Consider the following 25,790-nt stretch of genomic DNA (forward strand, 5'->3'; position numbering starts at 1 on the left):
TATGGAGGGAACGCCATTTATGTTATTCTATGTTATTCACTGCCGCCAACTGGGGGTAGGGTCAACCCATCTTCAACCAATGTCTGATACACCTCCTCAAGTGGAGCCTTTGGTCAGGTGTTCTGGGTATTTTCCTGAAATAGTTGTTTCTGCTACTCTTCATGAATTCCCACAAAATTAACAAGACAACTATAAAAGGGAAGAAAGGGGAACTTTTATGAGAAAACTTGCAACCGGCCTACTTGATCTTTGTGCCTCTCAGCATGTTGTTAGCACCACACTGGCCGCTGCCCTGCAAACGGAAGCCTAAATGGGTTTTTCCAATGTGCTCTTTAAATTCAAAACTGCTCGATTCAGGTGGTCTTTTCTGAAAGGGGGTTATTCTGTTTATCTCCTGTATCTTGATATGATCCATCTACACGAGGAAGGCTACATGGGATTTTCTGGTTGCCGTCCTAGAGAGAGCTGGGGGACAGAGCTGAATGCATCCACTTATCTCTATGACAACACAAAGGCTGGTGACATCACCACCCCTTGTCCCCTCTGCGGACACAGCTGGGAAGTCTTTCCATCACCACAGGAGCCCTGGGCAGCAGGGGCTCTCAGGGCTCTGGCCCTGAAGCAGGAAGATCTGTGCTAAGGATCCAGGGTAAGGATTATTTTGCCTGGTCCCAGGAGGTGGGCCAGACACAGGATGGGTGCAGGTGAGGGAGGCTTTTGTCACAAACCCGGTAGTTTCATTTATCTTGCTCTCCGGTCTGTTAGTAATCAGTTCCTCTGCTGGTACACTGGTAGGCACATCAGCTGGTTCAGTGAAGACTTGGAGATTACTCAGTTTTGCTGCTTATCACCAGTGCCCATACTAGCTAAGACTTCAAATGGGCCTGTTGAAACTTTTCTGACCTTAATGATAAATGGTTCTCCTTACAGGAGACCCTCTGAGTCAAGGCAGACACGCTGGATAATTTCTAAATCTAGTCTTTAATGAAGTCACCATAAGATCCTTAATTTCTAATTTATGCTTAGAAACTATATTGCAAAATTTTACAATTGTGTTTGACCCTTCTGTATTTCATAGTATAGGTTGCCTTCCAGAGGTAGACTTGAAAAAGAGACAGAGGCAAAAACTCAAATTCTTGGAGTCAATCTTTGATGTGATTGAACTATGGCATGATAGCTGTATTAACTCCCAACAATATGATTTTTAAGGGAAAAAAAGTCTTATAAAGTCCTATAAATTAAATGCAAACTATGAGGGGCTGGGAGCCCTGAAAATATGCCATTATTTCCTAGGGAACTTAAACAGTGAATATATGTGTTCAAGACTATTTATGGTATTATTATTGAAAATATACAAACAAAACTTATTCCAATTCAACAGTTTGTACAAATACAATTCAGTGGTATTGATTACATAAGTCGAACAACTACTTTCACATACCTTCTCTGTTTTCCCTTCCTTAGTAATAGAAATTCACTCACTGCCATTGAGTGGATGCAGACTCATAAATCAACCCTATAGGACATCTGTAGAACTGCCCCTGCAAATTCCCCAGACTGTAACTCTGAAGGAAATCCCCTTTCTTCCCTGAGCAGCTGGTGGCTAAACTACTGATTTGGGGTTAGCAGCTCAATGCGTAACCGCAATGCTACTCGGACTCCAAAGATAAATTCATGTCCCTCCTAATTCCCTAAATCATTTTTGGAATTGCTGTTGTCAACTTTACCTTATTTAGATAAATCTGAAAATAGGACAAAGAATATTGAACTTCTTGAAGTTCACTTTTTTTAAGTGAACTTTTGAAGGAAATGCCTAGAGATGGAAATATAATTTCATCTAAGAAACAGATCACTTGTGGTCTTAGTGATAAGATTCAGGAGTACAGTAAATATTAGCGAACACAACCAAACAGCTTAATAAAGTTGGAAATTTGTGACAAAGATTATTGATACGGCCTGTAAGTGTATTCTTTCCCTCCTTATTTTAACTGTCCTCTATTATCAGGCTGTAGGAATACGAAACCATATTCTGTAGACACACCATGAACTCCATGTGATCTAGGCCTTACAACAGCTGCAAGAAAGACCCCGCACCCTTCCATCAGTAAGTGACAAGAAAAAAAGTTGTCGTCAACTCTGTAGCTGTTCATGAATGTGACTTTAAAGGCATAACAATTAGTAATAAAGTTTGGAAAAATATTTTACATTGCATATATTCTCACTAACCATGCCCTACTTTCATTGGTGTACAAATATGATTATAGGTTGTTGAGTGAGTGTGGGTGTAGGAGGATGGCAGAGGGGCGTATGTGACATCATAAATTATGTGAGACCACTGAATTATGGGGCCCATTGCATTCTAGAACTGTGTGTGCTCTAACACAAATATATTGTGAGACTGAGCAATACAAAATCTTCAGGTTAATGTGTATTTCTCTCAACTATGTGGTGAAGATACAGAAACCAACCGGCTAATCTATTTCTTAAAATAAGCCAGCCAGAGAGCATCTACTAGAATTTAACCATGAATGTTTGACACTTTTATTATATTTTATTGATATTTTTTCCTGCTACCCCTGGAAAGAAAGAAAGAAAAACCAGGTCCTATAAACACTTGGGAAATTAGCAGTTCAATCAAACAGCATGCATTTTATTGGAAGACCTTACGAGCTTAGTAAAATATGTGCCTTACAGAAAAAAATAATAAAATATTAGCTACCTGTCTTCTGAAGTACTTCTGGGTAGGTTTGAACTGCTAATATTTTGGTAGGTCGCCTAGCATTCAGACATTTGTGCTAGGAAGTCCTTTCATGTTAAGAAGTCCTTTCATGTGCATTGAGGTGCTCACATTTATAAATAAATCTGTAATGTTGTACTGAACTCAAAATCCAAAGTTCAAAGAATTTCCATACTTGATAGTTATCAAACTATAACTCAACACAAGTGAGCTACAGGTAGTTGTTAACTGGGAAGTAAAAAGCAGAGAAAGCTGGCTCATGAAAGTGCAACTATCAGACAGGATTCAAGATAACCTTCACAGAATTAACCAGTTTTGGGTGATCACTATAGAAATATTAGGCCAAAAAAGGAGCACCTATATTTAATATGCCAATTTTTAGATGGCTATAGGAAGACAATGCTCTACTTTCATTGAAAGCTATACTTGCACCCAGTAATGTCGAAAACAATGGCAGACAACTAGCAATACAATCTGAAGCTATGGGTATGAACAGTACTCTTCCATAGCCTGTAAAATTAACATGCACAGCAGATCTTGCTGAAACAGGAAAAAGGGTGTATTATATAAATATTATTCTAGCTTCCTGTCTCTCCACCTTCCTATTTTCTATGAGTTAAGCATATACTTCATCCTGCTCTAAGAACCAGTGGTAAACGACAGTTTATTGACTTTAATATGAACATTTTACTTTGCTACTACATTTTTATCTTGTCAATGGTAAAAAATATATTTAATGACTTTATCCATTATTTGTTAAACTCTATTAGTAAATTTTTCTTAACATGATCAGAAGTTAATTGCACTTTTTTAAAATTATAAACGTATTATGTAACTATATCACTAGTAGTTGAAAATATTTCAATATAATTTCGCTAAGTAGATGAATACTTTTGCACTATACTATTAAATGACTAATGTAATTAATATCTGTGTTGGTGATCTCTTGAAACATTTATGTCAGAACCAAATAGTAAATGAGAAATTATAGTTATGTAAGCAGGTTTTCACATACTGACAAGCTATTGATTTACTACTATGAAAACACATAGGTATTAACGCAGAGATCATCAAAACAAGGACAGAGAGTCTACCTTCTGCCACAGTGGTTATTGCTTTTTCTCGAAGTCACAACTAGATAGAGGCAAACTTCTGCTATTGAATATGAACTGTACATTGATATAGGTTAATGAACAATTCAGAGCCTCAGTTTCTTCAGTAGAGTCCCAATTGCCAAACCTGTAGAAGCATTTTTTTCTGAGTGAAATTGCACATTGTATTTTATACTACACATTAATAATTGTTCCTCTCCCTTTCATGGGCATACCATAGGGGATAGACAGAAGTCCAGGAGCAGGTATTGACTATCTACAGTGCAGCAAGTACTGAGCCCTAGGTGCCCCAGTGGCACTGTCAGGCAAGCATTGGGCTGCTAACCATAAGGCTGAATGTTAACCCTCTTCCCCAGCCTCTCTGTGGGAGAAAGATAAGGTTATCTGCTGCCCTAAAAATTTACAGCCTTGAAAACCCTACATAGGGTCCCTATGAGTTGACATTAATGATATTTATACTGACTTTATTGTTAAATCCAACTCAGTGGACTTAAAGCAGTTGCTGATGAAGATGAAGGATTGAAGCCTTCAATATAGATCACAACTCATTATAAAGAAGACAAAACTCCTCAAAACTGGACCATTAGGTAGCATTGTGATAAACTGAGAAAAGATTGAGATTGCCAAGGATTTTGTCTGGCTTGGACCACAATAAACACTCGTGAAAGCAGCAGAGAGATCAAATGGTGCCATTGTATTGGGTCAACAAGCAGCACAAGATCTTTTTGAAGTGTTGAAAAGTAAAATGCTTACTTTGAAGATTAAAGTATGCCTGACCAAGCCATGGTATTTTCAATTGCCTTGTATACATGTTAAAGTTGGGTATTGATCAAGGAATATGGAAGAAAAATAAATGCATTTGAATCTTGGTGCTGGGAAAACATATTCAGAGTATCGTAGATGGCCAAAAGGACAGACAAATCTGTCTTGGGAGAAGTACAGCCAGAAAGCTCCTTAGACACAAGGATGGCAAGACTTCATCTCACATACTTTGGACATATATATATCATCATGTCAGGGTAGACCAGCCCCTAATGCATCATCACAGGTTTGGTAGGCGCAATTGTACAGTGATAATAAGTAAAGATTATAGTAAAGTCACAGAGAGCATGAGAGATAGAGGAGAGATTGAAATAATGGAGTTAGATGCATTTCATGGTCGCATGCTCACCTCAGCCTCACTTGGTGGTTCACGTGGAGAGAGAGATTTATTGCTAACCAAGACTTATATATTCTCTGGGGATGTGTAAGCTCCCTAACTGCAGGTAAAGACATACATCACAGGAAAGGGTTTTGCTATAGGTAATACAGTAATGGCAGGTGGGTGATCTAGGGGTACATACGCTATTGGAAGAGGAGGGAATAAGGGTATACATGTGACAAGATGGGTAGACCCTAGATTCGTGATGGCAGTCTAACTTTGGATGTCACTGAGCAGGTTTGACCTGTTCTCTGCCTCACTATAGAAACCATTATCAGGGTGTAAACCCATCTACAGGGACCAGACTGCAAGTCTTTAGGGAGAAATAGCCCATTGTCCTTAACAGCAAGGAGTGGCCCCTCTTGTGGTGGGACCATACAGGAGTCTGGCAACTGAATGCCTTCAGGGAGGATGTCTCTAAGCGTTTGACCTCCCACCATATGCTGGCACATAGCCTCTAATGTTTGGCATGTCTTTCGGGGAGACAAAGCTGGAAAAGGTCTCTTTATAATCCCACAATTTCCCCTTTTGTTTTATATAAAATTTAAAAGAGCCACAGGGGCAAAATGGTTATTTTCTGTACATTAAAAGCTGTCAAGGTAAATTTAATGACCAAATTAATATAGCCAAAACTTCAGGCTTATGGTAAATGTTTTGGATCCAAGCACTGGGGATAAAGTCCCTCTATGCCCATCTGTTATTGGAGGAAGGTATGAGGAGGATTGGATGCCATGGCGGGAAGAAATAGAGCCAATAGGAGCAGCCACTTCTATAGCTAAAGCTGCTGGCCACACAGCAATCAGTTATGTGCTAGTAAGAGACAACCTCAAATCAGGACCATATAGGAGGGTAAAGTGGGGAACAATATTATGAGAATGTGATTAGGACCTACCTATAACTCACAAGGGTGAAGGTCCCCCTCCACCTCTAGGAACCTAGCCTGCCAAGCTTCTTTGTGAGAATAAAGGATTCATCCTTAAACACTCTCTTCTCTTTCTCTGCTCCCCACAGTGTTTGCTTTATGTGCAAACTTCAAAAGTGCCATAGAGGGTGTATGATTCTCCTTCACACACCTCAACTTTCTATAGAAGCAACACATGATAGCCAGGACAAAAATTATGATTATGAGCAGCACTGTTAGGCTGGAAACCAGGCTATGAGAAATACTTTGAACCCAAGCTCGAGGATCCAATCCTCCCATGTTATCCACCAATTGCTTAATTATATCAGAGCCAGGAGACACCTCTAGTCTGTCTTTGAATGTATAGAAAATATCCTTCTTAAACTGATCAACATCTAATGAAATGTTTCCCTTAAACCCTTGCAAATGCTTCCTAATCAAATCCCAATCAAACAGTGTCTTATTATATGGATAAGAGGTTATGCAAAAATCAGTTACATTCCAATCACATTTTAGCATTAATTGATGTTGCCAGTCCATAATTTGAACTCCCACCCATTGGCCAGTGTGCTGCAGCTCCACTACTCGCTCCCCCTGCCCCCCAGTTCATTGTCCACCTTTGCCTGAGTGGCCCAGAGCTGATGTGAGTCCACTTGTCACTTTTGCACAAAATGTTCTGTTGTGATGGACTCTTGTTTTGCCGCCCCCACCCCTCAGCATCAGTAACAGTGGTGGCAATTGCTATAAGTCTGATTATAGATCTGATTAACATTCCCATGAATTGGCAAGCTCTTTTCAGCATCTCCGACACCACTTGCTTCAAGAAGGACGATTCTGGACTGCTCTCCCATCTGCACTTCATCTCCACCAGGATCCACACCTCCATCCTGCTCTTTAGGATGAGGATGCTGTCTTTTGAAAGGTTTATAAGCAGAGCATGGGTAATGCAAGTGAAAAATTTACAATGATGGCAAGTGGTACTGCGAGCAGTTTCGTTTATGAAGATGCTTCCTACAGAAAGCACTTAAGGCAGCTTGACACACAAAACTATGTACCGAGTCTCATTCTTGTGAAAAGTATAAGTATAGCCAGACTGAGGGTTCCAGTAAAGCTTCCTGTAGAGCCTGTTAATGGATTAGTGGCAACTGGTAATTTCCACAGGTCCTGTCACAGGCTTTAGTAACCTGGGGCGGGGAGGCGCAAGGCCTCCTTCATGCCAGGTCATTAACTTTGTCCTCGTAGTGGCAATGCCAACAGGGTTTTTTTTTTTGCCACCCACAATTTCTTACATAATCAAATGAGGTGATATTGGATTCCTCTGAGCAATTAGTTAGAAACTTTCAGTGGAGGTCCCAATCAGTAATAGTTACAGAGTTATTTCTTAACACCTTTCCACGAGACCCCTGACATTTGAGCCATTTGAGTCTGTCAGCAATGACATGCCGGTAACTCATAATTTTACAAGCCTCTATATCCCCTTTCCCCTCCATAGTAGTGGAGTTTTTATATTCTGCAAATGCCTCACCATTATCATATAGAAGCCATAGCTGGTTTTGTTAAAGACCAGCCAATTATTCCATGCCTTAGAGTTAACAGTCAAACAGCTAGGGCTGGTGCCCACACATAAAGGCAGATTTTCAAAACCCAGAGTGAAATGAAAAATTGTGCCTTCTTCATCAGGATGTCTGGCTGTTCCCTCAACTCTCCCAGCACAGCATGAGCTTCCCTCCTTCCTTCTGGGCCTTGCTGGCTGAAAAATCCACTTATCTCCTTTGTGAAAATGTAAACAAATAGCCCCTCCTTTTGTGGTGTCAGCAACCTGGAAATAGAATCATGATTAAGACTGGGTGGTCTCTTCATCTCCTTCTTGTCCATCTTTCTCCAAACATGGTTGCATCCTTCTAAGGGGAGTCCATCAGCTTTATTCTGCAAAAACAAAAATGTATGGCCCTTTCTCCAGGTGACATTTGGGACCTGGATCCCAAATGCGATTCCCAGCTCCTTGGGACTCCTTAGGAACAGCTTTTTCTGTAGAAGTAAAAATGTGTCTATCTGCCCTAATTTTATTGCAAGCTTTTAGTAAGGAGAAAAATATTTTGGTTAAAATGACTAAATTTGTCACACATAAGATTCCTCTTCTCCCACTTCTGTTTTAACAATGCAAATGTTAAAGCACTGCTGGCAATCAGTTAACTTGTTAGGTTTTAAATTAATTTTACTACTTAGATAGAGTTCATTGTTATGTAAATATCAGCTTCAGGCTCGCAGAGAATTGAGAGAGCTAATTAGTTGTGATAACGTCTTACCACACTCAGGATGATTTGAAAGACTGAAAAAATTCTTAAGAAATTTGTTCAGCTGTTATTGAAGTAACCTACCAAACATGTTTTTTCTCTACATTTAGCAATAAGGTTACAGGCTTTTTACACGGTATGATTTTACAATCTTGCAGTATTCTTTCTTGGTTAACTTCTCTCATTCCTTCCATGCTAGATTTAGAGGAAGCTAATGCACAGGTCTTAGGCCCTTGTGAAGGCCCTCGGGAAATGACTCCAAATCCAGAGTTTATAAACCTTTTTCCTTCAATTTCTAATTCCCTATGGAGTCGCCGTTGTTTCCCCACAACAGCATTCCAAAAAACCCTTTGGTTTATAGGGTGGTCAGACTTCTCAAGTACTCTTTCTTGATAGAAATTTTAACTCTAGGAATGCAAGGAAGTAAAAATTGGCTTAAGCAATCTTACTTCTTTATAAAGCATAGTATATCAATTTAATGACTGCCTTAATTTCTTCATTATAATCCTGATCAATAATTCCAGCAACCATGAGAACACCTTGAGAATTTAGCTTGGACTTTCCTAATAAATGTTCCATAGTTCTTTTAGGTAGTGGACTCCAAGTACCACTCTTCGTAATTCCTGATTTAATTACAGCTTTTGACTTTTCCTCACAACTCTGATCAACCCCAGTATCAATTTGAATTCCTTGACTACTTAGGTTAAAACTTCCTGATAAAAACTGCATTACTCTTTCAATAAGAGGCCCCAGCTTTTTAAAATCAACAGACAGTTATGAGGGTTTCTGAGCCTTTACTTGGTTAATTAACCTTACTGCAGCGAGGACAGAGGCTGGGCTTTTGCAAGTTTGGCTAGGTCTGGTCTCCTGCTGTGAGATTGGGGGATACCTACGATTTCTGCCATTCAGAGATTCTTTTGCTGGGTTAGTCAGAGGCTTTGCCTTCCGAGCTCTGCTGGGCGGGGCTTGGATCAAGCTCCTTCCTGTATGACCTGCACTCCATTTAAAGGGGCTTGGAGCCACGCCCTGCTACCTTTTTTTTTGTCTGAGTGTTACTTCCTTGTAAATGTCCCCTATTGCTAAACTTTGAATGACAATGTTCTGCCCAGCGTCTACCTCTGTCTCGGAAGGGGCAAAGTCCAGTTTCCTTGGACTCTTTCCCTGGGTATTTTCCACTGTGAATTGTCCTGTTCTTTTGTAAGATCTGCTTGCAGTCTCTGGTAATGTCCCTCTGCTCCACATGTAAAGCATCTCCCTTTAGGTCTGGTGTACTTTGCCAAAGCAGCAGCCATGAGGTTGGCTCTGTGCTCATCTGTCCCTACATTCCTGCATATCCTGATATGCATGCTCTGTTCCTTGAAAGGGCGTATGGCAGATGGACATGATATATTCTAGTTCTCAAATGCAAGTGTAAGAATAAGATTATCTGCTGCAGTATCCTTGTGGACAGCATCCTGTAACCTGGATATAAAATCTATATAAGGCTCATCATTCCTTTGCTTTGCTGTCATGTAACTAGGCCGTCTGCTTCCTGATGGTATTATTTTCCCCCAGGCCTTTAGACAGACTTCTTGTACTTGTGTGAAAGTCTGCTCATCAAAGTTTAATTGTGACTCAATTGTGATGTAATTCTCATCTCCTATATCAATGCCGTCTTCTGCATTTTTGTATCCTTGTAAAAGGGCTGCTTCGTTCCACAGCATTTTATAATGCAAAGATTCTGAAGGGAAAAAACACACCTTCGTCCACACTTTCCAGTCGGATGGGATCCAATATTCCATGTCCGCAATAAATAATAAAGAACACAATGAATATAACTTCTGGTCTCTTCCAATAAAGAAATTCTATTAACAAAGTATTTTATATTCTGTTTAATCACAATTTTGGAATGTTGGGAAGAAAGATGGGGCTTTCTACTCTCATAGAGAGTTATAGTCTAGGAAACTCACAGGGGACATTCTCCCCTGTCCTGTAGGGTCACTAAGAAATGACAGTGAGTTTGTTTTGGTTTGGTTTTGATCTCTGGAAGAGAATCTATTGTAAATATAAAACAAACAGTTATCCTTTTCATAGGGAATATCAAACCAAATTATGCTTTCCAAGAAACTGAAATAACTAAGGACAAACCTATAATTGACAATGAAGATTTTGGTTTTTAAAAAAAATAATGTTTTTATAACAGGGACAGGGCAACAGTACTACGTAGACAGAAGCTAGAATGCCTCTAGTCTTTATAGCTCCATGACAAGGGCAGCAGATAAAGTCTTCAGTTTGTTTTTCACTGTCCTGTCAGAATAGGCATGGCTGGCACAACTACGAATCTACGAGCACCACGGAGGGCCAATTTTGTTACATTATTTAGTTATTGTTCTTCCTAATTTTGTTACATTATTAATGAATTTGCAAATCATAGTTATTAGAAATAACAAGAATAAATTCTTTGGGGTATTTTCCCGCACTCCTAGTTAGATATACATTAATGTTTCAATGCCAATCTCTACTGTCTTTAAATTACTTTTCAGCAATGGCTCTTTTCCCAGTGATGTTGTTTCTGGCTACTGTTCTGCTTCCATCTTTACCTGCTGAAGGAAAGGTAAGGTAAATGAGGCAAAATCCTTTCAGAGCTATCCAGAGAGTTTTTGTAGGATGCATGCCACTCGGTAAACCATTTAGAGTGGGAGAATTGCGCCTATGATGAAATAGTCCTTGGATATTTCATTAATTCATGTATGAGGCTACTAGAGATGCCACAACAAGTAGCCACAAACTAAGTGGCGTGTCTGGAGGTGGAAATGGGTAACATTCTCATCTGCTAATGGAAAGGTTGGAGGTAAAACTCTGCCTAGACCACTTTGAAAGAAAGGTCTGGTGATTTTTTGGGACACTCATCCAATGAAAAAGTCCCATAGGGCCCAGTTCTACTCTGATGCACGTAGAGTGGACACTAGTTGGAGTCAAGATGATGGCAGCTATTTCTGGTAACTCACAAACCTGTCAGCAGGCAGGAGAAATAGACTCACAAGTAGAGAGTGGCAAAACCATGCAATCAGAACTATGATCACAGTGTGTGTAACGACATGAGGAAATGTAGTAGCTTTTACACCATGTGGTCAGGGGAATGTCAAAGTCCCTTAGGTTAGGCTTACAATTGGCTTCTAAAACCTTGCTTACCTCCATATATACATGTCGGTGAATAAAGTGCTTTGCACTTGTACCAACCATGTCCAAGCTATGACTTCACCCCTTCTACCCTTCCACCCCAGCCTCGACATGACCCCACACCGCACACACACACTCTCTCTCACACACACACAGATAAACCCCAAGTATCAGTATCCAAGTACATTATTAATTACCATTTGTTGATGAGAAGAACAAAGTCAGCAATAGTCCACTAACTGTAAGACTTCCCTCCCTCCAAACTGCCTCGAGGTTTAGTTTTGCAAAACAGTCACCTGAAATTTTGCTACAAAATGGTGGCCTAATTTTGCTAGGACACTAAATACTAGACATGCACTTGAACTGTAATTTAAGCATTCTTTCTCTAGCGCCAAACATCTTGTGAAGTCAAAGCCCCCTTTAAAATCTAGGATGAATCACTTGCCTCACTACCTCTTGCATCCTGCTGAAGTATGAATGTATATTTCTTAATGGTTCCTATCATGCACCTTTGTGGTACATGATAGTATTAATGTTATTAATACTAATATGTTATTAATACTAACAAAGTATTAATGTTATTAATACTAATATGTCTGGGAAAATGATAGTGAAGCCTCCTGAAAAAAACAGAAAGTGGCATTTGTGCCCTCAGGTCAGGAGTTTGCCATGCTGTGAATTATATCCTCACTCTCAAAATTTCAAACTCTATCTATGCTACTTAAAGATCATAGCTTCGATTCTGAGTTATTTGCAATGCTTAACAACTCATATTGGCTTCAATTGAACACTTTAAAAAAAAAGTGATCTCTGTTTATTTGAATGAATTTATTGACCATCATCTACAAGCTTCAAATGTGTGAAAAATAGCTCCAATTTTATTTCTCTTTAGGACCCAGCTTTCACTGCTTTGTTAACCACCCAGTCATCAATCCAAAAGGAAATTGTAAATAAACACAATGAACTAAGGAGGGGAGTCTCTCCAACTGCCAGCAACATGCTAAAGATGGTAAGAGGGCAACAATACAACAAGTGATGTGCTGCAACAGTTGCAACTAACTTTGTGATTTACAAAGTTCTATTTCTATTTTGCTTTAGCTATTTTATGGGTAGAAGAGAGTTCCATATTTTCATTTTATTAATGGGCAAGTAAAATATCCAGGTCACAAGGCTACGAAGCTGGGGGGGCAGAATCAGAAGTCAAATCTTTGGGTATCCAGCATGCAACCACTACAATATTCTGTCTATGACCCTCGCCGTTTCAGATCTAGAGATTTTCTTTTCCTTTAAGAACAATGTCACTTAGAGTAAATGCCAGCTGACTTCACTGAACAGTTGTAAAAGCTAAGTCTTTCACCTACGTGTGTCCTGGACTATAAAAGAGACAGGGAATGACATAAACTCCTTGAGAAAATAGTGAGAATAGCTCCACACGCTTGTCAGGATTTAGGATAAGGCCATTATTGAACACTGATAGGTGTGGCTATTGTGTTAATAAGTACTCAAAACATGGTACAGACGTCTTTGATTGTTCCGCTCCTGAGACACATGATCCGTGCACTGCTCTTGGTGTGGGAACTGGCACAGTGCAGGAACAGACACACCACAGGTGGGGACACCAATAACAAAACCAACTTAATAGTCCTGATAATTGAAGAGACCGCCACAGATGTTTTAAACTATTGTAAATCAGTCTGCTAGTCTGCTGAGTATAACCATGTGTTTCACTGTGGTTAGATCATGAAGTCTGTGCTTTTTTTCCCTCTTGGTGACGTTTAGGAATGGAACAGAGATGCAATGGCAAATGCTCAAAAGTGGGCCAACAAGTGCACTTTAGAACACAGTCATCCAGATGATCGGAGAACAAGTATGTAAACCAGTGGATATTTGTTGTGCTCTTAAGTACATGAAGACATAAAATAACAATAGACCCTTCTATTACACTAAGAAAAGCTTATGAATAATGTTGCTTATATTCCCATCTTTTCAAAATCACACTGTTTGTGAGGCAAGAATTACAAAACGTAGAATTTTGTTCCTCTTGATTAGGTTTTGCAAACATTTTCACATCTATTACCTCTCCATCAGCTCATTAAAATAACAGGTCATGTACCATATTTTTTTCAAATTTACAGGTTAGAAAACAGGGAGTCAGAGAGAAAGTCACTTACATAGTAACACAACCAGAAAGCTGTGTCATATTTTGGAAATATGGAAACGGGCTTTGTGACATTTTTACACACTGCCCTAAATGTGATTGTATTCTTCCTGGGTTTTGAAAAGATGGTGTGTGTTTGTTTGTTTTTGAATTCATAAAGAAAAATGTTTTACTTTGCCGAAGTGCTATTGAATTTTTCTTCTAAAATGTTTAACATCCTTTTAGATTAGTATGAACATTTTGCATAAATTAATTTAATTTTTACAGAAGAGAATTTTTTGTTGGCATCAAACTGCCAAGTGTCTTGTACATACTCGGTGCCCATGGAAACAGATGCAATTACATTAAAACAAACACAAGACAAAAGCTACCAATAAGCGACAATGATAAGAAGACAAATCAAGTATAGGCATGAAAAGTTACATGATAATTGTGAAAGTCAGAATCTGTGTAATATGGAAACCTGTCAAAGAAGGAAAAGCAAATACTACTCTTTAGAAGAGTGGGGACTTCACTCTGTCAAAAGTGAGGAACGTTAAAGTGCTGGAAATTTTAGGAGTTCTACGCAGTACTATTGGGTCATTTTTGAACTGCTAACTGCAATGCCAACAGTTTGAACCCACTAGTGGCTTTTCTGGAGAAAGATGAGGTGGCCAGCTCTTAAGATTTACACCCTTAGGGACCCAATCTAGGGATGGTATGAGTCAGAACTGACTCAATGACACAGTGGGTTTGAGTTGATAAACTTAGATAAATGTACCTCCTGTTGTCCTCTGCTCTTAAGGCTTTTAAAAACAGACTCTGTGCCCACACCCCCAAAGTTTCCAAAAGCCATCATCCTAAAATTTTGGTCAGTTTTCTACATTTGGAAAATCTCTGGTGAGGGTGGGTGCTTAAGAGCAGAAGAGAACGTACAAGAGTCGTCTCCACCTGCAGGGGCGGCCCCATGCAAACCTGAGAATACCGGAGGCGTGTAAAGTCAACCATTTGACACGTAAAGAAACAGTGGTCTGCGAAACGCTTTCCATGTCACACCCAGCCTTCATCATCAATGAATTAGGCACAACTGACTTCCTTTCAACTTTCTAGCTAAGAAGAAGCAGACACCCCTTCTTTGTACTTCCTATGGCTATGGGGTCAGCTTTAGCTCATAGAAATCCTATAGAGAGCCTCAGAGACTGTAAATCTTCACAGCAGCAGGGAGCCTCAACTTCCTCTCACAGAGAGGCTGGTGTGTTTGAACCAATGACCTTGAAGTTAGCAGGCCGTCAGGTTTTTTTGGCCTGCTGTACTAAACAATAGCAAACACAGATACGCTGTTGGAAGAGCAGGAACTTTGTGTGGATATGGTTGATGTATTTTGCCCTTATACGCTTTTTTGCTTATAAATAAATATATATATATGTATTTTTTTAATCCAGATACAAAATGTGGAGAAAATCTCTATATGTCATCTGACCCTACATCCTGGACAACTGCAATCCAAAGTTGGTTTGATGAGCGTGAAGATTTTACTTTTAATGTAGGTGCAAGGAGTCCCAATGCAGCTGTTGGACATTATACTCAGGTAACAAGAGTGAATGAAAACACCTCTTCCATAAATACCTTGGCATAGAAAAATTCTCTAATTGTTGACCAACCAAAGTTCTCTAAATGTTGAATATGTGTACAATATTCAACTTAGGAAGTGCCCCATGAGCACAGGTAAAGTACCATCAAAATGACTAGGAGAGTCCAATATATTTTGTCAATGTTCTTCTCAAACCTCTGTATAAAGTCATAAATGTACATGAAGGCATTTATATGGCATCCTAAACTGTCTAACAACAACAACAACAAATTCCATCAATAATTTTCTTTCTGTTAGCATTTGTATTTTTTTAAAAATCAATTGCCTCTTTCCTAACACTATGTGACACTTTCCTTCTGTGGGTGTGTAGATGGTGTGGTACTCCTCTTTCCGTGTTGGGTGTGGAATTGCCTTCTGTCCCAATCAAGACCAGCTAAAATACTTCTATGTTTGCCACTATTGTCCCGCGTAAGTGTACACCTTTGAGTTCACTATTAATGATAATTCTAATGTCAGCATGTAATTGAATATATAACATTTCTCATAAACCAGAATGAAACATATTTTAGTTAAGGGGGAACTGCTGTAGTTTCTAAGTTGAGACATTGGTAAGAAAGAAGACCACTCTGCAGTTCCAAATATAAAAGTATATGACTCACTCTTTTATTAATATCTAAAATGATTTACAGGGTCTCTTAGTTACCTTCTATTAGCTCTTGGCCATTCCACTAGCATAATCTAGGATGCATTTCTCTAGAGTTGCTATTACCAGTCCTTGTTACCTTCAGTTTTAGTGTGATGGTTTTCAATGGCTTAATGGTTAGGCTGGGCTGGAAGCTGGGGGTAGCACAAAGGAGTAACATCCAATAGTGATCCATCCCTTTATCCTCACATATTTCTATGATATTATGCCCAGGTTAGAAAATTGAATGAAAATGCTTCTTCCATAAGTGCTTTAGCATAGAAAACCTCTCTAAATGTTGACTAGTCACAATGTTCAGCTTCAGAAAGTACCCAAATAGTTTAGAAAAAGAGCTATCCTAATCATTAGAATAGTCAGATATTTTAAACTCCAGAGTAAAATATTTCTCAGGATAATGATTTACAGCTGGAATTATTCCCTCTCTTGAGCAATATGTTAAAAATGATCCATAAATTCTATGAATATATTGAAGATATAGGTGAGTGTGATAATCTCTTTAAAAATTTTACACTTTCTTACCACAAGAGGCAGATAAGCTGACAAAAACAACAATGACAAGGTTCCTATCTTATTTATTTTGAAGAATAGATAATACAGGGGGATGTGGGACTCTTATCTTTAAAAAATATGATCTTCAAAGTAATTTTTTAAGCTATCACATATTGGAGTTTAGTGGAGAGATTGAGAGGAGGGAGGATTTAGGAAATATACACAAACTCATTATCCATCTGTGAGAGATGGCTATCTGAAGGCTGCAATGGAAATGGGAGAATAAATAATGAGAGGTCTTCCAGAATACATTTACAGCTCTCACTATTAATGATACACACTGCTGGGAGTAAAGTTAATCTGTATTACTTTGGGTACATGGCCTACGGGGCACTACTGAGATTTGCCCGCTAGGCTAATGCTCATCAATGCAGTGCCTACTAGTCTCTGTAAAAATCAACTCACCTGGAGACTGGTGTTAATGAAACTTTTTTTCACTTAATTTTCACTTTTCTGCTATCAAAACTATCACACACACACACACACATACATACACACACACCCTCTAGAAACTCAAAATATCCCTAAGGACCATCTCTCATGCACCCAACACACCATCATAAAATGACTACGCCATCTCTCCCCATTCTTGGCACGTTGACCCTAAATTCACAGCAACCCCATAGGATAGAATGGAACTTCCTCTGTAAGTTTCCAAGGTTGTAATCTTCATAGATGCAGTCTGCCATATCTTTCTCCTTGCAAAAGCTGGTGGGTTCAAAGTGAAAATCCTTAGTAGCCCAACCCTTAACCATGGTGTCACCCAAACTCCATTACCACCTCATAAAATGTATAAATTTAGAAATAGGTCATACAAATACAGAAATGTATGAGTATAGAAATTATATCATTTTCATAAACAACATTATAACATTGAGTACTACATTCTATACTTTCACCTTTAACCTGGTATCCACAGGATATTCTCCTAACTGATATTTCTTAACCTTAGCCAGCTCTTTAAGCTGCATTCCATAGAAACTTGATAAATCTACTGAGTGTTGCTATGTTGAAATATACAGTCTCTCCTCTGTACCCTTGGCTTTTGTATCCACAGATTCAATCAACCTCTGAACAAAGAACTTGGGAGAGAGGGAGAGGAAGGATAGCAATTAAGTGGTCTTACAATCCTTCAAAGACTAAGAGGGGAGCATCAAGTGCTATTGGATTACATTGGATAGGAAAGTTAGAGATGATTTAACATGCTATACAGTAGAAGGTGCAGTTCAAGACCCTATGAGGGTACAGTTAAGGCTAGGGACCAATGTGTAAAGCATTCTCCACATCGAATTGTTATCTGAATTATATGTTGCAAATTTAAAATATTCAGGTTTGGGGACATAATTAAAATATTAAATATAATTATGGATATTCATGATTGATGATAATCTTGAGGTATGAACGAAATAGCACATTGAAAGCTATATAATATTTCTACATCAAATTTTAGTGGTAATAATATCAACCTGAAGGCAACTCCTTACAAACAAGGGACACCTTGTGCCAGCTGCCCCGGAAACTGTGAGAATGGACTGTGCAGTAAGTTTACAGCATTTGTTATTAAAATAGAGATGACATGTTTTCTTTGTAAAAGATTTCATGTTTCCTTTTTTTTTTAAGTAAGTAATATCCTGAAAGTACCATATATACTGAAGTATAAGCCGACCCAAATATAAGCCCAGGCACCAAATTTTACCACAAAAACTGCATTAAAAATGTGCTGAAAAACCCGGCTTCTACATGAGTATATACTGTAACCAATAGCTATATATCAAAGAGAAAAATATTTGTCAACAGGGTGTGTTTAAGGAGATATTTTATCCACATCAATGATCTACACATTAATTATAATGTAAGGTGTATTACCATATGTAATGTAGAGAAATATCTACCATCAATGTGTGTTTGTAACAATGCTGAGCCATTTAACATTAGCATACATGCCCGTATTCCAGATGAAATTGATCATTAATTCAAAGTTAGTATCACATTCCCAAACATGCTATTTTGGAAAATCAAAATATATGAATCTGAAGATGTAAGATGACCAAAGATGGTTAAATGAAAAAAAAGAAAGAAAAAGGCATTGAGTCAATGCCAACTCCTGGAAACTGTATAGGACAAGGCAGCACTGCCCCTGAGTTTCTGAGAACTGTCATTGTTCAGGGGAGTAGAAAGCCTCATCTTTTCTGCAGAATGGCTGGTGTTTTTGAACTGTGGACTGTTTTGCATGGAAGCAGAGCTCATAACAGCTACACCAGCAGGATTTCCTTCATCTGAAATGGTATACCAAACATGAGTGCTGGTTTTGTGTGAATAGCGCTTCTTCCCCACCTTTTCATATGCTGTAATTAAAATCAAAGTATTAACTTACATGATCCATGGATGTGTAATTGGACAGTAGTTCTTGTGCAGATTTTAACTTTCTAAAGCCAATCTGTAGATAATAAAAAAACTGTTGCAAAAACAAAACAGAATAGAATAGATGAACAAAAAATAAATAAGACATCAGTTTTCTGTACTTGAATACCTTTATTAAAAATCACTATGCACAAAAAAATTGACCCTTCTCTGAGACTTGAATCTTTGAGATGCATTAACCTTTAGTTAGTATTCTCTAGCACTCAAATATTGTAGCCACGATATTGATGATACTACAGTTATGAATCTCCAAAGAATTTATTCCTTTAACAATGAGAAGTCAATTGAAAGAATTCAAACAGGAGAGTGGCAGAATAAGAATTAAGTTTTATGAAGAGCTTTCTGGTAATAATACTAAGGAAAACTTAGATAGAAACTGTTAAATAACATGAATTTTTAAAACGGTTTTTACTGCATTACTCAAAAAAAATAAAGAGAATGGGCAGATTTAAGTGTAAGAAAAGAAGCCAAATAAACAGTGTTGCTTATTTGTGCTTGCTGAGTGCTGGAAAAAAGTAGAAGTTTGACTAATTTTTTGGTTTGAATTACTGCATAGTCAGGAATGCTCGTTCAATTACATTGAGAGAGGGCTGTAGGGAGGCCACTCTCAAGTCTGACCCATGTCAGACTCTTCTGTCATAGAAGAAGCTTAGTTTTAGATTTGGTTGAATTTGGAGCCCTTTGGGAATCTTAAACTAAGCTTTATAGGAAGCAGCGAAGTCTAAGACTCTGATCTCATCAGACTTTTCTTCTGTTCTTTATAGGAAGATACAGTAAGGGAAAAGAAAATATGAGAATGCCCCCTTTACTTGTAACTTACACCCTCTCTTCCCACAATGATACAGAAGAAAAGTCTGATGACATCAGAGTCTATGGCCACGTTGGTCCCTATCAGTGTTGACTGTCTTACAGATACTCACTAGCTACAGGTGGACTTTTAATATTTGAAGGGTGACTAATGAAACTGAGGAAGTGATTCCTCCTCTTTAATTTAAATCAAGTTCTATCTGAATAGCTCTCCATGACTAGTGCTACCATATTAGGCCCGGCAGGCATTTAATCACATCATTTTACTCTATGCTCAGGTAGGAAAGGTCATTAATATTAGAGGTGTATGACCGATTCCAAAGTAAAAAAAAAATGACTTAATCAATGAGCTCAACTAAAGTATGTCTCTCAATATGTAATAAGACCAATAGTGTGACCCTAATTTGCTCATTCAATCCTACCCTCCTTAAAAAAAAGTGATGTGAATTAAGTGAAGTTTACATTTTGATTTTCAAATCATTTTATTAGGACATAATCCAGACAACCATTCAATAGTTCAGTTATATTAAGCAGTATTATACAATGGCTAAGCCAATTGATTTTAAAACATTTTCTTCTTTCTTGTACTCCTTGATTGAACAACCTATTACACCTTCCCTCTCATGCCATACCTGCCAGGAAGCCTTATTCTAGTTACTGTCTCTCGAGATTCACCCAACTTGGGTTTTGTACAAGGGGTTCTTGTGCGCCCCCCCCCTCCAAAATGGATTTTTTTCCCAAAGCTATTTAATTTTTTTTTTTTACAAAACAACTTTATCACCTTCAAAGTTTCTTCATTACACTTAATACATTTGTCAAATCTGTGATTCCAATCTTGGAATTTTTCAAACTCATCTGTTTGCATGGCTGACAACACCGCACTCATTTTTTTTGTCACCTCTTATAAGTCTTCAAATTGCTGTCCTTTCATGCCCCTCTGCATTTGCGGAAACAAAAAGAAGTCACACAGACGAAATCAGGTAAGATGCATAGGACAAGATAGGCATGCTGTTTGTTTGCCAAAATGGTGCACTGAGATGGCTGCATGAGCAAGTGCATTGTCGTGGTGGCAAAGACAGTCTCCTATCTGCCACAAATCAGGTCTTTTTTTGGTCAACACTGTTACGCTGTCTTTTCAGAACCTAAAAAGAAAGCTTGATTAACAGTCTGACCTGGCCGAATGAACTCCAAATGCACTATGTGTCAACATTTTCCATTTTCTTCCGGTCAGGAAGTTGACAGACATCCAGAATGAGGCAATTGACATTTCATCTTTTTTGAAACAAAAAAACCACTTGTACATTTGAATGGTTCCCATAGCACTGTCCTTATAAGCTGTGTTCAACATTACCACACTTTCTGCATATTTTTTTCTGAGCAGAAAAGAAAATTTCACAGCCACACGCCGTTCTCTTAAATAGGTCATCCGAAAAAGCGAGGTCTGAGAGCAAAACGGCTTTTACAAAAAAATTCACAGTCACCAGAGAGTGTCTTACTGGGGAGTGCTACTGGGTGCACTGACTCAGGGTGCATTGCTTGATGCTTGCCAAGTGGGAAAAATGTGTATTACCTGTTATTCTGTTTCTTGAGGGGTACCCCTTCTATACTGAAAAACATAGAAAGATACTTGTTAGGAGGTCAGGCAATTGGTCATTTTATATTGAGCAACGAAATACCTCCTACCTTCCTTTTACTAACTTCTATTTAAGAACGTCCTCCGTGGTAGAGGAAAATGATAATGAACTTTTTCTCTGTTTGTGTTACAGCCAATAGCTGTGAGTATGAAGATGCCCTTAGTAACTGTGAGGACCTGAAGATTAAAGCTGGCTGCAAACACGAGTTGCTCCAGGAAAAATGCCAGGCTACTTGTAAATGTGAAAACAAAATTTACTGAAAAATCCTGTGTACTTTGTGCTGAACGAAGTGAAGAAAGGACATTTCATCTCCTAGTATTCCACTGGAACACACCAAGAGAGAATTCTGGACATGTTAGTTACAAATTTGATCCTCAATAGTAACAAACTCTACACCATCTGCATTTAATATTACGAAAGTTGCCTAACACAATCTAAGATGGAAACTCTTGATTTTGGCATTAATTCAGCACGCTAATGAATCAAGCTGAGGATTCTGAAAATATTGCCCAAGGACTTAGGTCTCCAAAAATCCGGGATTGTCATGGAGAACCATTCCAGAAAGAAAATGCTCAAAAAGAACAACTGTAATACCAGTGTCATGCTTACTACATAATTTTTCATCTGCCTGAACAATGAGCTCAGAAACTTAACATCTGTACTTGTCTGTGGTGTCCTCTTTTAGTAAATGTAACCAGTTTGAATAAAAGATGGGCCTACGCAATCACATGGATGCGATTCTCGTGTAATTTTTTCATAGAATTTAGAATTAACCCTCAGTAGATATTTAGCACAGATAATTGATTACACGGAGCCAAATTCCGACAACATTTCCCCACAGAATTATATTTTATTTATTCATTTTATCCATGTTTGCCTACATTTAGATATTTTGATCTACTCTCCTTCCTACCAAAGTACTCAGGGTCAGGGAGAAGAAAAATAAAACAAGGTCTTAATCTTACAGCATATTCACATAAAGTATTTTAAGAAAACAAGCAACCATTTGTAACACTTTACATACATTTTATTTAAAATATAGTTGCAAGAGAGAAATGAACCTTTTCTTGCAACTAAAAATATATATAAACTAAGAATTGGGGGGAAAAAATCAAAAGGTGAGAATAGTCAGAAAGCAGATTTAACCTGACAAAGGCAAATTAGCATTGGCCACTAATGTCGCCAAGTAAAGTATCTAATCTGGATTCATCATGCAAACATTACCTTCAAGTCATCATTTAAAAGTTTCCAGTAACAAACAAGTTCCAGATCCAGATGGTTTCATTGGCGAATTTTACTAAGCACTGCATGCTTTCAAGACTTAGAAAGTTATAACAGTGATGATGGTGACTACAATATGAGTGTACAAATAGAGAGGCAGATCAAGAAAACAACAGAGAATTGAAAAATAAACACAAGAACAGCTGATAGTGTTAGGTACCCTCTAAATGAGTCCGACTCATAGCAACCCTATGGAACACAGAAGGAAACACTGCACTAACTTCACTAGCCTTGTGTTTCCTTGTTATGAAACAAGTCATTATATTTTCGCTCATAGTTGAGATCATATGTGCTAGCCTTTTGGATCCTTTCCACAAAAAAATCATTTCTCTTTTGATGTATCTTTGATTTTACTGTTAGTGATTTTGGCAGAACAATGTTTTGTTTTTCAACAAGATCTCAGAAATAAGACATGCTGTTGGAGTAGGTATCAGTAAACATGATGCCCACAACCAAGAAAAGGTGATAAGAGATAATAATATAGTGTACTGTAACATTTGCAACTGCCCAAATTATTTTGAATTTGCCAATGTAGACAGGCTCATTTCAAAAAAGCATCCTCACTGAAATCTCATCTTTCATTAATTTTGCTGGATTATATGTTCTGAAGCTGATATGTCCTCTCAATGGTATCAAGAGGCCAAAACTCACAATCACAAAAAGAACAGGCTGACTGGACAGTGAGAGATTGGTAGAGCTCAAGATTATGACCCTTAAGGTCAGGTTCAGATGTGCAAATGAACTCTCATTCCCCTGGCTCAGTTTGCAACCAAACAGTAGAGAAGTATGGAAAGTGAAAAATAACACTAGGGAAGTATGCACACACCTTTGAGAAATCAACCACTTGAGATCAAAAGGGCACGCTCTACCCAAGGTCAAAGTTCAGAAGGGTTAGGAAAGAAGTAATACTAAAAAGAGGAAATAAAACAAATATGCTATGTTTTTCCTTTCCTTTTACCGTATGTTTATCTCCATGAGATAGGCAGGACAAACAATCTGAGAGGGAAGAAATGGGACGGGCAGTTCTGGGGGTGGGGGTACATGGGAGAGGAGGGTATGGGAAAGAGGAGTGGGGAGCCAAAAAATTTAGAGATAATTCAACAAGATATCTAAAATTGATGGTGGGGAGGGTATATAATGCTGGATGGGGTTTGATCAAGAGCAATGTATCAGAGGAAATACTGAGAGCTGAATGGAGGGTGAGCATGATAATGGGATAGGAGGAAGGTGAAAGGAAATAGAGGAAAGAAGTAGGAAAATGTTATTTATAGAGGTATAGCTATAGGCATGTATATATGTAAATATATTAATTTATAATGAAAGGAATAGAAGCTAATGGACATATATTTATACATTAAATATTAAGATAACAGATGGACTTCAGGCTTCTACTCAAGGCCTCCCTAAACACAAGAACACATTGATACTCATCTTCCTGGCATGCTCACTGAAGAAAAAATGGATGCATAACCAAATGTGAAGAGAGCAGATGGTTCCCAGCTATCAAAAATATATCATTTGGGGTCTTAATGGCTTGACGTCAAACAAGCAGCCATCTATCAGGGTAGCAAATAAGCACACATGGAAGAAACAAACCAGCCTGTGTGATCATGAGGTATCAACGGATCAGGTATCAGTTATCAAAGAACCCAAAACTATATCAATGCAAAAGAGGGGGATTGGAGTGGAGTCCCAAAGCCCATCTATAGATAATTGGACATCCCCCCATAGAAGGGTTAGAAGAAAAGGTGTTCAACCAAGGTGTAGTATAGCCCTGACGAATCACACATCATCCTCTAGTTCCTGTATACTTCCCCCTACCCTCACCCCCCTACTGAGAACACACATTGGTACAGATAAGAGCTCTTGGCACATGGAATTCAGGACAGATAATCCCCTCAGGAACAGCAGTGGGAGTATCAATATCATGAGGGTAGGGTGATGGTTGGGGAGAGGGAAGGGGGAGAAAGGGGGAACCCACCACAAGGTTGGATATATAGCACCCCCTCAAAGGGGATGAATAACGTGGATGAAGGGAAACAATGGACAGTAAGATATGAAATAATATATCAAGGATTCATGAGGGTGGGAGAGTGGGGAATGGAGGGAAGAAAAGAGATTATACCAAGAGCTCAAGTAGAAAATGTTTTGGAAATGATTTTGGCAACATATGTACAAATATGCTCCATACGATAGATGTATGGAATGTTATAAGAACTGTAAGAACCCCCAGTAAAATTACTTTAAAAAACAACTAAACAAAACAGGAAAAAAAGGGGAGGAACTGAAATAAATGATGCTATATTGTGGGCATTGCAATCAACGTGATGAAACAAAATGTATATGACTTGTTCAATGGAAAATTGATCAGCATGGTGCGCTAACAAAGTTCAGTGAATAAACTATCAGCTATCTGAAAGAATTAAGTCTGGGATTTGAAAGGCTTGTTTTCAAATACACAGGTATGTAAGTGAAGCATCAGGGAAGTCCTTATGGAAGAAGCATACCAGACTCTCTAATCCAAGGATTGCAAATGATAGAATCTAAATCTAAAGGAGGGATTGACTTCAGAGCTTAAACTCTGAACACAGTTTTCAGAAGGTTATAGATGACAGTGGAAGCCCAAAATTCTTTTGCAATGTCCAGACATGGATTAAGTCTCTTGTGAACAGGTCTGTTGACAGAGAGCATGGAAAAGTCAATTTTGGAAGATGCTGACAGGTCAAATGTATTATCTTATTATTTGATTTCCCTTTAACTCATTTAAAGCTGTTTCATGTTTTTCTTTTCTTTTTTCTTAATCATTTTATCAGGGACTTATAACAATCCATCATTCAATTTTTTTTAATCATTAGGGGCTCATACAACTCTTATCACAATCCCTAAATACATCAATTGTGTAAAGCACATTTGTGCACTCATTGCCCTCATCATTCTCAAAACATTTGCTCTCCACTTAAGCCCCTGACATCAGGTCCTCATTTTTCCCTCCCTTCTCCCCGCTCCCTCATGAACCCTAGATAATTTATAAATTATTGTTTTGTCATATCTTGCACTATCCGACATCTCCCTTCACCCATTTTTCTGTTGTCTGTCCGCCAGGGAGGACGTTATATGTAGATCCTTGTAATCAGTTCCCCCTTTCCACTCCACCCTCCGTCTACCTTTCCGGTACTGCCACTCTCACCACTGGTCCTGAAGGGATCATCTATCCTGGATTCCCTGTGTTTCCAGTTCCTATCTGTACCAGTGTACGTCCTCTG

At 38.5% G+C, this 25,790-nt stretch overlaps 1 protein-coding gene across 1 annotated transcript; it reads left to right on the forward strand.

The window, feature by feature from the left end:
- Window positions 1-574: 574 nt before the first annotated feature.
- On the forward strand, window positions 575-21,975 carry CRISP2 (cysteine rich secretory protein 2). Its single transcript, XM_045294894.1, has 9 exons — window positions 575-649; window positions 2,006-2,104; window positions 10,768-10,838; window positions 12,297-12,413; window positions 13,184-13,271; window positions 14,984-15,129; window positions 15,503-15,600; window positions 17,835-17,923; window positions 21,379-21,975. The coding sequence occupies exons 3-9, from the start codon at window positions 10,770-10,772 to the stop codon at window positions 21,504-21,506; spliced, it is 735 nt and encodes a 244-aa protein (XP_045150829.1). The 5' UTR covers window positions 575-649; window positions 2,006-2,104; window positions 10,768-10,769; the 3' UTR covers window positions 21,507-21,975.
- Window positions 21,976-25,790: the final 3,815 nt, after the last annotated feature.

Source organism: Echinops telfairi, unplaced genomic scaffold, assembly GCF_000313985.2.
Source record: "Echinops telfairi isolate 266 unplaced genomic scaffold, ASM31398v2 ScPeMD7_3533;HRSCAF=4204_1, whole genome shotgun sequence".
NCBI classification, from domain to species: domain Eukaryota; kingdom Metazoa; phylum Chordata; class Mammalia; order Afrosoricida; family Tenrecidae; genus Echinops; species Echinops telfairi.

Coding starts and splice junctions, on each gene's coding strand:
- CRISP2 (XM_045294894.1), top strand. CDS start 10,770: ATGGCTCTTTTCCCAGTGATGTTGTTTCTGGCTACTGTTCTGCTTCCA. Junction 15,130..15,502: donor CTGTTGGACATTATACTCAG/GTAACAAGAGTG, acceptor GTGGGTGTGTAG/ATGGTGTGGTACTCCTCTTT. Junction 17,924..21,378: donor CTGTGAGAATGGACTGTGCA/GTAAGTTTACAG, acceptor TTTGTGTTACAG/CCAATAGCTGTGAGTATGAA.